The sequence below is a fragment of the Phalaenopsis equestris genome, unplaced genomic scaffold, assembly GCF_001263595.1.
Source record: "Phalaenopsis equestris unplaced genomic scaffold, ASM126359v1 Scaffold000202, whole genome shotgun sequence".
Classification (NCBI taxonomy): domain Eukaryota; kingdom Viridiplantae; phylum Streptophyta; class Magnoliopsida; order Asparagales; family Orchidaceae; genus Phalaenopsis; species Phalaenopsis equestris.
This window is the reverse complement of record NW_018164644.1, coordinates 4445367-4457114: the sequence shown is the minus strand read 5'-3', so window position 1 is coordinate 4457114 and position 11748 is coordinate 4445367. Positions and strand designations below refer to the sequence as shown.

General features: G+C 34.3%; 3 protein-coding genes across 4 annotated transcripts; all 3 read left to right on the top strand.

The window, feature by feature from the left end:
- Window positions 1-1597: 1597 nt before the first annotated feature.
- On the top strand, window positions 1598-2505 carry LOC110022723 (putative cysteine-rich receptor-like protein kinase 20). The gene has a single exon (XM_020721795.1). The coding sequence runs from the start codon at window positions 1732-1734 to the stop codon at window positions 2503-2505; it is 774 nt and encodes a 257-aa protein (XP_020577454.1). The 5' UTR covers window positions 1598-1731.
- Window positions 2506-2605: 100 nt separating this feature from the next.
- On the top strand, window positions 2606-4400 carry LOC110022667 (putative receptor-like protein kinase At4g00960). Its single transcript, XM_020721733.1, is given in 7 exon segments — window positions 2606-2723; window positions 2824-2954; window positions 3025-3235; window positions 3410-3480; window positions 3482-3663; window positions 3757-3907; window positions 4002-4400. Coding segments are annotated over 7 exon segments (1071 nt in total). The 5' UTR covers window positions 2606-2617; the 3' UTR covers window positions 4221-4400.
- Window positions 4401-8636: 4236 nt separating this feature from the next.
- On the top strand, window positions 8637-11440 carry LOC110022666 (cysteine-rich receptor-like protein kinase 10). Of its 2 annotated transcripts, none has more exons than XM_020721732.1 (7): window positions 8637-9586; window positions 9705-9827; window positions 9931-10064; window positions 10133-10343; window positions 10511-10748; window positions 10841-10991; window positions 11089-11440. In XM_020721732.1, the coding sequence occupies exons 1-7, from the start codon at window positions 8782-8784 to the stop codon at window positions 11305-11307; spliced, it is 1881 nt and encodes a 626-aa protein (XP_020577391.1). In that variant the 5' UTR covers window positions 8637-8781; the 3' UTR covers window positions 11308-11440. The 2 variants fall into 2 exon arrangements, with proteins under 2 accessions (XP_020577391.1, XP_020577389.1); XM_020721730.1 differs by having other exon boundaries at window positions 9702-9827.
- Window positions 11441-11748: the final 308 nt, after the last annotated feature.

Below are 11748 nucleotides of genomic sequence, written 5' to 3'. Positions count from 1 at the left end.
ATATTAATGGAATGATTGGAGTAACAATTACATTACAACGAAGGTAGAAAATACAATGTTAGATGGGTATGAAAAAATTAGTGTCCAAAGATTGCGACATATTTAATGATCCCTTGTTTCTTAAGAATCATTCAAAATGCCCAATTTAAACATAGCTCATTATAAAAACTTATTCATATGCTCATCTTATATACCTGCAAAATGGAATTGACATATGTAATGAATATGTAAGTCTGGCCTGAGAGTATTGACTGATTATTCAATTAATAAACTGACTCTGATGGCTAATATTATTATTTTAACGTTGGATATTCAAAAAAAAAAAAAAAATGATCTGATAGTGATCTTGCTTTTGGTCCTGACAGTTCATCAAATATGTTGATATAATAAAGAATACAAGTATTTTATTATTAATTAAATTAATGATAATGATATAACAATATGATAAAGATGAAAGGCATTTACATACAGCCCAAAATTCTAATGTATTTATATATCTCACACATAAACTTTCATGTTTACACTCGTCATACTCAAATATTTAATATCAAATTGGAAATATCATTATTATCACTTTTTAAAATCTAAATATACCTTTTTATGTATTAGTATAAAGCATCAGTATAGGGAATATAAAAGTTTAGATGTGAGACGAGACATGTAAATACATAAAAATTGTGTGCTAAGTATGTAAATATTCCCTAAAAAACAAAAACAAAAAAAAGTAATTTATAAATTATAGAGCTTTCAAGTAAAATATCTTATATAGTTTAATTAAATTTAAATGAATACATGTTTCTCTAAATAATTATTTTTTTTCTTTATACTCATAATGTGAAAAAAGTATATAGTATATCGAAACTCTAAGCGTATGTTTGGGACAGTGGTGTGATGCCTTACTTCAATTTTTCCTTCTCGACAAAACTGCATTTTACTTAAGTTCTAAAGTTGCGGCATGTTTTTTTTAAGAAAAATAAATAAATTTTATAATAGTCACCGTAATTTATTGAACAACGGCTTCTTCTTCAACAGTTTCACAGTTGCTTCTTCAAACAGCTGCAGCTGCTCCAAACAGAACTTTATACTTCATTTCAAAGGAAATTGATGGTCGAAAGGTAAGGAATAGAGAAATTAGTGTCAATTAAAGGATTTGCAAGTAAAATAGTTAAACAGTGAGAAGTCTATTTTTTTTATTCAATAACTTTAAATTTATATAATTTATATAAAAAACGATTCGCAATTGTCTTTTTAGAAATTAAATGGTAATATAAAATTCCAATTTTGATCTTGAAGCGTGTCAAGCGGTTTGACCAAATAATGGATGGCACACCAGTTCAATAATCCAACATTTCCATTCTTGATGGTTTCTTCTTATTCTTAAAACACAAATAAGCAAATTTTGAGATGACTGAGAGGAGAAGACGAAGCCAATAATTTTGGGACTAGCATTTCATATTGCTAAACATAGCAAGATTAAGAGATGGAAAATTCAAAAAAAAACTGAACTACAAATGTAAAAAACAACGCAGGAGTTGAGTGATAAAGACATGAAGTCACCATAGCAATGTAATTACCTTTGTTTCGAATGAGCGCTCTAAACAAGCCATTTGCCAATTTTGAAGCTCGTCTTTTTCTCTCTTTAATCTGGTTACCCTGCCGTTGGGATCTCCTCCAGAGCTTCAAGCATCAATTTTTTTTCTTTTTGTGTTCTTCTCTTCTTTCTTCTCCGTCATGTATCTTCCTCTCGTGTTGATGCTCTTCTTCGCTACCACAATTGTTTCGAAGTACGGACCCATCTACTGGAAATGCTCCCAAGATCATTATATCCCTTCAAGCTCCTACGAATTTAATCTCCGCCTCCTCCTTACAAATCTCACTACCTCTGCCTCAAAATCCCAAAATTTATACTCCGCTCTGTCCACCATTGGAGTCTCTGGCGTCGCCCAGTGCCGCCCAGACATTACTCAGCTTGCATGCGCTTTTTGTCTCAACGATTCATCTTCCAGCCATGTCTGCAGGCAGAGCTTCTCCGCCGTCATTTATCGGGACTTATGCCTCCTTAGCTATAGAAACAACAGCTTCTCATTTTCGACAGACCATTTGACCTTAGGGACTGTCTCTAGTACCTTGATATCATCGAATTCGTACGACTTCGGGCGGCGGGTTGTGGAGCTCATGTTGCGGATCGCTTGGGAGGCGACGATGTTGACGGATAAGTTCGCGGTGGGGGTGGTGGACGCCGGCTATGTGCAGAACCAGAAAATTTATGGAATGGTGTGGTGCATTATGGAATTGACGAGTAAGAATTGCTTTGATTGTTTGTTAAATGGGGTGTCGCAGCTGCGGTACGCGTTAAGAGGAGGGAGTTTTTATCATTACAGCTGTCTTTTGAGGTTTGAGCTTTATTTGTTCTTCGATGAACATTTCCTCGAGAATACGACGTCGCTGGAGCTGGATGCTGCTGGCGGTGCAGGTGGACAAGGCGAGTGTAGTCTCAAATCTTGAACTAAATTTAGCTACGACAATGTTCTGAATTAACTTTCTATTCATATTGTTCATCAGCAATTATGAAAGTTACAGTTTTGTTTTTGTTGCAGCAGAAAATGTCAAAACAGATATGCTTCTTATTGTTGCCATCTTAGAAGGCGTGGCATTGATGGTCTCTTCCTTCGTCATCGTTATACTTCTACCGAGGAAGGCCAAGTTGTCGATAGTGTCGATCAGTAAGAGTTCTTTCTCATTCCTCTCATTTGAATCCAGATGACATTCTGTAAACTTAATTTTTTTTGTGTACGAAATAAATGATGTTGCTTTAAATTGTAGAACTTGACCCGAATGAAAAGGAGAGGAGGGAGAAAGCACTACTGCTAAATTTTGGTGTCATCAATGAGGCAACAAGTAATTTTTCTGAGGTATATAAGCTCGGAGAGGGCGGATTTGGGCCAGTTTATAAGGTGAGAAAAAACAGTGAAAGCTATTCTTGATTCGGCATTATGATTGCCTGAGCCGAATAATTTGAAGCAGGGGATTCTGAAAGATGGACGGGAAATAGCAGTGAAGAGGTTGTCCAGAACCTCGGGGCAGGGTGTGGTGGAGCTGGAAAACGAGGTGGCTTTCCTGGCTAAGCTTCAGCACAGAAACCTGGTGAGTCTGCTTGGATGTTGTATGGAAAAGGAGGAGAAGCTACTTGTCTATGAATTTCTTCCTAATACAAGTCTTGACAAACACTTGTTTGGTATGCTTCTCTTCTTCATCTATCAACTCTTTGTAAATTTTTATTCGTTGAGTTAACTTGAAGATATTAGCGTTTTTGCTACTGGCCTGCTAAATTCAGAGATGAAATCACTACCTTTTTAATGTTTGATAAGATACTTTGATTATGTTGACAACCTTCATTCCAATCAAATAGATCCGGTTTGTAAAATGCAATTAGACTGGGGAGCACGATATAAAATCATCGAAATCATCGAAGGAATTGCTAATTGCTCAAGGTCTTCTTTATCTCCATGAAGATTCACGTGTCCGAGTAATACATTGTGATTTGAAGGCGAGCAACATCTTGCTAGACAGCAATATGAACCCTAAAATTTCAGACTTTGGACTGGCAAAACTCTTTGGCGTCAACGAAGCCCACACAAACACAAGTCCAATGGCCGGCACATAGTAAGAATACTATTTTAACGCAAAAGCCTTCCATCAATAGTTCACTTAAAAATGCAATTTGATAGAATCAGCTTCGTTTTCTTTCTTTTGTAGTGGATACATGGCACCAGAATATGCATTATGTGGGCACTTCTCCACTAAAACAGATGTGTATAGTTATGGTGTTTTGGTATTAGAGATTGTCACTGGGCAAAGTAACATTTGTCTTGATGAGTCGGTGGATTCTGTCAATCTACTGAGCTTTGTAAGCATAAATACATCATGTGGATCCTTTTTTTTGGAATTATATATAGCAGCCTTGTTGATTAACAGAGATTCAATCAAATTTGTGTTAACAGGTATGGCAAAACTGGAAAGAAGGGCAGGCACTGAAAGCTGCGGATCAAAGCCTTGGAGATCGATACATGGCAGAGCAAGTACTAAGATGTTTACAAATTGGGCTACTTTGCGTACAAGAAGACCCAGCGCAGAGACCGAGCATAGCTTCTGTGGTTGTCATGCTCAGTTCTCACTCCTTTCTGCTCCCGGACCCTCTAATTCCAGCATTCCATGGATAGCTTGCCATTTTATCAATTACCAAGATAGTTATTTACTGGTATGATAAAAGAATAGAGCTTTGTAGGCCAAAGAAAATGATAGAGGTTAGCTGAGGGAGTGTTTGGTTGTCAAAGTAAATGCATGGAAATTATTTTTTCTATTTAGTTAAGTGAATAAAAACAATGTGTTCAAATATGATACAGAAGCTAGTAAATTTTCTACAACTTTTATATTATCAACTTCAACAAATGTTTCGTTGATTTGCTACAATTTTCATATATATTCGTAAAACAAAGATTTAGTATCTCAAGAGGTTTAAAAGTTTAACTTGCATGGATAGGTGGCATATTTCTTCTACCCATATGAAAGAAACAACATAATACATGTTGTTTGTCACCAAGTTGAAATGCGTGGACCTTCAACCTTAATCCTTTCATACTAACAACAAGTTTGTTAATTAATATTATGTTATTTCATTGTCAACAGTGTGTTAAAATAAATACTTAACATTGTTATTTGATATATATTAATCGTTGGTACTAGTTCTCATATTGACACTATACTTAATAAGTTTAACACATAATATATTTAGATATTCTTTTGGTTCATTTGAAGCAAATTTTTATCTTTATATGTTGTTTTTCTAGTAAATATCTTTTTTTTTTCTCATTTGTATTAAAAGTTATGGTTGAATTTGAGTAATCTATTTAGTTGTCGTTGCTTATCCTTGTTTTATCTACAAGTGCTATTTCATGAAAAATAAGACTCGTTTGAGTAGAGACTATTGAATATAGTTGAGAGTCTAACATTATGTATGTTGTTACTTTAGATCTATTCTTTTAATAATCATGATGATGTCCTTCTTTTATTAAAAAAATAATTATTTCATATTTGTCGTGCATACATTCTTTTGATTGTATAATTAGTGATATTATATACATGGATGTTGACTGCTTCTAATTTATGATATTTTAATGATATTAGTGGCTGTGTTTTTAAAAATTTTTTTAAAAAAAATCATTGTTGAAATAAATCTCCAGAATTTAAGATTTTATGACATTCACACGATACGACACACATTGATATGACAATTTGTGTTGAGTCGGGTCTCCATGATTATTTTATTGATGTTAGAACAATAGTTTTCGATAAATTGATTTGTACAATCATATAAATGATCATTAAATAAATGATAGAGATTTGAGTATCTTAAGGTTATTTTATTTTTATTCTTCTTTAGTGTGTATAATATTAAGTCATTAGTTGTGAGAATTATGAAAGAATGAATCCCCGAGATCAAGATTTGATAGATGGATAGAGTTTCGATCATGTTGAGACGGTACATAGAACAATGTGAGCTATAATATAAGATTTCATGCCACAATTTGTTAGTTTAGTGTCTCATTTAATGGATAATGCTCAGAACAGAATGTCATCTTTGAGAGTAGAGGAGGAAAAAAACATATTTGCATTTATTTTTATATTGATGCCATCTCATTTCAAAGAAGAAGTGGAGCTTCAAGTAGTTGAAGTTAGGCGCCATACTTGAGAAGTCTTTTGACAGCATGTAATACTAAGGGAATTGTAAGGTACCCAACAATTTCTCTACTTGATAGTGATGCTGAGCATTGGTGGTTAGGCTAACTAAGAGAAATTTTAAAATAAGATTAAGTTTTGTTTAATGTTTATTTTTAAATTTATGTTAAGTTTAAGTTGTATTTAATTTATTTTAATTTGAATATTTATTTATTTATTATTTAGTTAATTTTAGATTTAATTAAAATTTATGTTTTAGTTGGAGTTTTAAGCTCAATTTTAAATTATACTTTAGTGTAGTTTCGTTTGATTTTATTTTAAGATTAGTTTTAAGTTTTGAATTTAGATTTAGTTTAGCTTTAGTTTATTTTAAATTTAAATTTTGCTTAGTTTTTTTTTTAATTAATGTTTCAATTTTAAGTTTATTTTTGTTTAAGTTGTGTGTTAAGCTTATATTTGATTGTGTGTTTACTTTAAGTTTTAGATCATTATATATTAGATTTTAGTTATGTATTAAAAATTTGGGTTTTAGTTGTGTTATAATTGGTTATATTTGTGTTTAGGTTTTGGTTGTCTGTTGTCAAGCAAACATTATAGTTGCTTATTTTTAAGTATTTTTTAAGTGATGTTGTATTTAGTTATGTTTAAGTAGTGCAGTTTAGAATTTGATTTAGATTTAGCTTTAATTTAAAATTAAATTTAGCTTTTTTAGGTTTTAATTTGGAATGATTTCAAGGGTTTGTAGGATGATCTACTGAGCCAAGTTGAATATGCTAACCTAAGTGTCCTAATGATTCAGCTCAATCAAACCCTAGATGGCAATATCAAATATTGATTTTGTTCATGAAATAGATTAAACTATTTAACCAAACTCTAGATGGTCTTATCAATTCAATACTCTAACCTCAATTCTCGTCTGTTAATTTGGTCTGATTTTTAAACTATCATATATGAAAAGTGCAAGGAATCCCTATTACGTATATATATATATATATTCTCATAATTTACATGCATACCACAAATGAGGTCAGAGCGGTGGCGGCTGCAAATACAAATGAAGATTAGGAGGGCGATAGTTTTTGTTTTGCTGAAAAGTAGGAGCCCAGGCTTAGCTTATGTTCGGCTCATTTATATTTCGAGCTCAAAAAGTGTGTTCGTGTTCGGCCCGTTTGTTTAGCGAGCCGAACACGAGCCGTTCACGAACAAAGAGTCGTTTTGACAACCCTAATCACGTAGTCTTAAGATGTTAAGGATTGGAGCAAGATTTAAAATATCATTTGAATCTAATTTAATAATTTTTATTATATTTTCTTTATTAATACTTTTAATTGATTATGAATCTTTGTAGTCCTGTAGTCAATTCAATATTTTAAAATAACTAAGATATATAGATAATTGATTAGTAGTATTTCGAGCCAAAACGATCCGAACACGAACGAACAAAAATTTATTCGTGTTGTTCGTGTTCGGCTCATTAACTTAGCGAACGAGCCGAACACGAGCTTCTTATCGAACCGAGCACGAGCTGTTCGCGAACAACGAGCAGTTTTGACAGCCCTACTGAAAAGTAATTTAAAAATTGAATTGGATCAAGCTATAAATATTTAATTTTGAATTAAATGTAAATAAATTATTAATTTATGTTAAATATGCGAGCATTAAAAATTTAGTAGTAGTTAAGTAATTCCATTATTTATTTATTTATTTTTGTTAAAATTTGTGTAAAGAGAAGAACAGTTGTGTATATCCGTAATCTCACCGTGAAGTCATGAGCTAGAATAGACATAATAATAATAATAATAATTTCGGAATAGGTAATTATTTTTAAATAAAATTATTTTGATTATTTTATTAAAACTTATTGTTAATCCATTGACCGCACTTATTTTAGTTATCTTCGTGCATGTCGTCCAATTTTTGTTGTTAATTATTTGGGAGTTTTAGAGGAAACAATGAAGGCCTAATTTTTTTTTAAAGTTTTTTTTTTAATTTAATTAATATATTTTGAATGAAAGTACACATTCATTTTTTTTTCTTTTTAATATATATATTTTTCTTAATTTAAATAAAAAATATTAAATATTGAAATACTTTGTTCTAAAATTTCTCCACTTTGTATGGCCTTTGTCATTAGAGTTGTCAATTCGGGCTAGCTGGTTGTGTTCGGATTTGACCCGAAAATGTCCCGACCCGAACAGGGTTAAACCAGATCAAAAAAATAAAGAGGTTAAAAATTAAGACCCGATCCTGAACTTGACCCAAACCTGAGCTTAACTCCTCGCTAACCCAAACCCGACCCGAACTTTCGTGCTTATTAGAGTCATGTTTGGGCTTCGGGTTCATCCGGAACCATAACTGAATGATCTAACCCAAACCTTACTCTAAAAAATATTTGAGTCTACCCTAACTTGGATTTTTCAAGTCAAGTTTGAGTTGTATTGGCATGTGGAATCAATTTATTACGCCTCCATTCACCATAAAAAAAGTTGTGCGAATCAATTAAAATTTTTGTTGATTAATAATAAAACAATAGGATTTTTACTTACCAACCTCTAAAATATTAAATAACATTTTTATCATCCAAACTTTAAATATAACATTTTAATTTTATTTTTTTTCATTAGTCACTCTCCTTCACCATTAGTGAGGATTTCAAGTAAAATTTTGGATCACTATATTATTATATTTAAAATTTAAATGATTAAAATATTATATTTAGTTTTTTAACAGATTGGTACCTAAAAATCATCAAAATAATAATAATGATATATTTATAAAAAAAAATTAGTCACAACAAATTTTTTAATAGACTAATCAAAAATACAAAATCATAGGAAAATTAGGAGTTCTTGTTTTCTTATATCGTTGCGTATGGCAGCATGAGAGTTCGAACCGGCTATTGACCGATTCTCAATTCAGTCATAGTTTCATTTCATCGCACCTAATGAGTTCTCCGTCTTGTTACTTTTGTTTTGGGAGCTCCCCTTAAAGCTTTAAGATTCCTCCTTTTTCTCCTTTTTGCGTTCTCTTCTTCTTCTCTCCCTCATGTATCTTCCCATCTCCTTCATCATCCTCTTCTTGGCCCCCAGAATTGCTTCGCAGAACGGACCCATCTATTCGAAATGCTCCACCAAGCTTTACAACTCTTCAAGCGCCTACGAATATAATCTCCGCCTCCTCCTTGCAAATATCACTGCCTCAGCCCCAGAAGCCCACTCTCTGTACTCCACCATGTACAGCTTTGGAATCTTTGGCTTTGCTCAGTGCCGTCCAGACGCCTCCGAGTTAACATGTGCAAATTGTCTACTTGATTCCTCTTCAAAGCTGGCCGCCGCTGGCGGGAGCTCCACCGATGGCTGCGGACAGAGCATCTCCGCCGTCCTGTACCAGGATTTATGCCTCCTTTCCTACAACAACAATAGCTACCCATTTTTCTTTTTGGAGCGGGTTGTAGGGTCTTCCGCTAGTGCGGTGACATCGTCGAATCCGGACGACTTCGGGCGGCGGGTTGTTGAGCTCATGGGGCGGATCGCTTTTGAGGCGTCAATGTCGACGGATAAGTTTGGGGTGGGGGTGGCGGAGGCCGGCGATGCACAGAAGCAGAAGATTTATGGAATGGGGTGGTGCATTTGGAATTTGCCCATAGATAATTGCTTTTTGTGTTTGGTATCTGGGGTGTCCAAGCTGCCGATCAGGATGGAAGGGGGAAGGTATTATCAAGAAAGCTGTCTTTTGAGGTTTGAGGTTTATATGTTCTTTGATCAGCATTTCATCAAGAATACAACGTCGCCGGAGCTGCATGCTGCTGGCGGTGATGTTGAAAATGGTAGTGGCGATACCGGTGGACAAGGCGAGTCTAGTCTCGAGTCTTGAACTAAATTTAGCTAGGAGAATGTTCTGAATTAACATCCTATTCATATTGATCATCAGCAATTATGAAAGTTACAGTTTTGTTTTTGATGCAGCAGAAAATGGCAAAATAGATATGCTTCTTATTGTTGTTATCTTAGAAGGAGTGGCATTGATGTTCTCTTCCTTCGTCATCATTATACTTCTACTGAGGAAGGCCAAGTTATCGATAGTGTCGATCAGTAAGAGTTCTTCCCCATTTCTCTCATTTGAATCCAGATCTCATCCTGTAAACTTTTTTTTTTCTTCTGTGGACGAAATGAATGATGTTGCTTTAAATTGTAGAACTTGGCGCGAATGACAAGGAGATGGGGAGGGGGAAAGCACTACTGCTAAATTTTGGTGTCATCAATGCGGCGACAAGTAATTTTTCTGAGGTATATAAGCTGGGAGAGGGCGGATTTGGGCCAGTTTATAAGGTGAGAAAACAATGAAAGCTATACTTGATTCTGCATCATGGTTGTCTGAGCCAAATAATTTGAAACAGGGGATTCTGAAAGATGGACGGGAAATAGCAGTGAAGAGGTTGTCCAGAACCTCGGGGCAGGGTGTGGTGGAGCTGGAAAACGAGGTGGCTTTCCTGGCTAAGCTTCAGCACAGAAACCTGGTGAGTCTGCTTGGATGTTGTATGGAAAAGGAGGAGAAGCTACTTGTCTATGAATTTCTTCCTAATACAAGCCTCGACAAACACTTGTTTGGTATGCTTCTCATCTTCATCTATCAACTTTGTAAAATTTTATTCGTAAAATTGAAGATAATAACATATTTGATACTGGCCTGCTAAATTTAGAGATGAAATCACTACTGTTTTATTGCTTAATACTACAGTGTGATTATGTTGACAACTATCATTCCAATCAAACAGATCCGGTTTGTAAAATGCAATTAGACTGGGGAACACGGTATAAGATCATCGAAGGAATTGCTCAAGGTCTTCTTTATCTCCATGAAGATTCACGTGTTAGAGTTGTACATTGTGATTTGAAAGCGAGCAACATCTTGCTAGACAGCAACATGAATCCTAAAATTTCTGACTTTGGACTGGCAAAACTCTTTGGCACACATGAAGCGCAAAGAAACACAAGCAGAATCGCCGGCACATTGTAAACATTCTATTTTAACTCAAAATCCTTCTTTTAATAGATCACTTAAAAATGGATTTGATAGAAGCATCTATGCTTTCTTTCTTTTGTAGTGGATACATGGCACCAGAATATGCACTGCGTGGGTACTTCTCCAACAAATCAGATGTGTATAGTTATGGGGTGTTGGTACTAGAAATTGTCACTGGGCAAAGGAACATCTGCCTTGATGAATCAGTGGATTCTGTCAATCTACTAAGTTCTGTAAGCATAAATATATCATTTGGATCTTTCTTTATGGAATTATGTGGCAGCCTTGTTGATTAACAGAGAATAATAATCAATCTAATTTGTGTTGCAGGTATGGAAAAACTGGAAAGAAGGGCAAGCACTGAATGCCGCGGATCAAAGCCTTGGAGATCGATATAAGCCAGAGCAAGTTCTGAGGTGTCTACAAATTGGGCTACTTTGCATCCAAGAAGACCCAGCACAGAGACCGAGTATAGCTTCGGTCGTTGTCATGCTTAGTTCTTACTCCTTTATGCTCCCGGAGCCTCTAATTCCTGCATTCCTTGGGTAGCTTAACTGATTCTCTTATTTTTTTCAAAAATGTTCTTTCAGATTAACTTCTATAATCTCAAATCAATTTCTTAAATTGAGGGTTTTTGTTTTCTTAATAAGTTTTGTATCAAATAGCAAGGAAGTTCTTTATTGGTATGTTAAAAGAATGGAGCTTTTAAAGGCCAAAGAAAATATTAGAGGTTGATTAAATAAAGAATGTGTAATATTAAGATAGAAGAGAAGATGGGAAGGAGGAAAGAAAAGGAGATTGAAAAACAGAAATGCTTACGATTTTCTATGTAAACTCACACAACTTGCAAGCCTTCAAAGCAAAAATCTCCTCATTCACATATTTATCCATTGTTTTAAGCTCACCAATGATCAAATTCGACTTAGCTGAGAAAGGCAGGTACAAAATTGATATTGCAACTAGGCACCAAAATTTCTCAAAAAGAGCTTT

Bases quoted from the DNA above. Each gene is read 5' to 3' on its own strand.
- LOC110022723 (XM_020721795.1), top strand. From the start codon at position 1,732: ATGTATCTTCCTCTCGTGTTGATGCTCTTCTTCGCTACCACAATTGTT.
- LOC110022666 (XM_020721730.1), top strand. From the start codon at position 8,782: ATGTATCTTCCCATCTCCTTCATCATCCTCTTCTTGGCCCCCAGAATT. The intron at 10,065-10,132 runs GTGAGAAAACAA...AATTTGAAACAG, and splicing joins GATTTGGGCCAGTTTATAAG to GGGATTCTGAAAGATGGACG. The intron at 10,992-11,088 runs GTAAGCATAAAT...TTTGTGTTGCAG, and splicing joins CTGTCAATCTACTAAGTTCT to GTATGGAAAAACTGGAAAGA.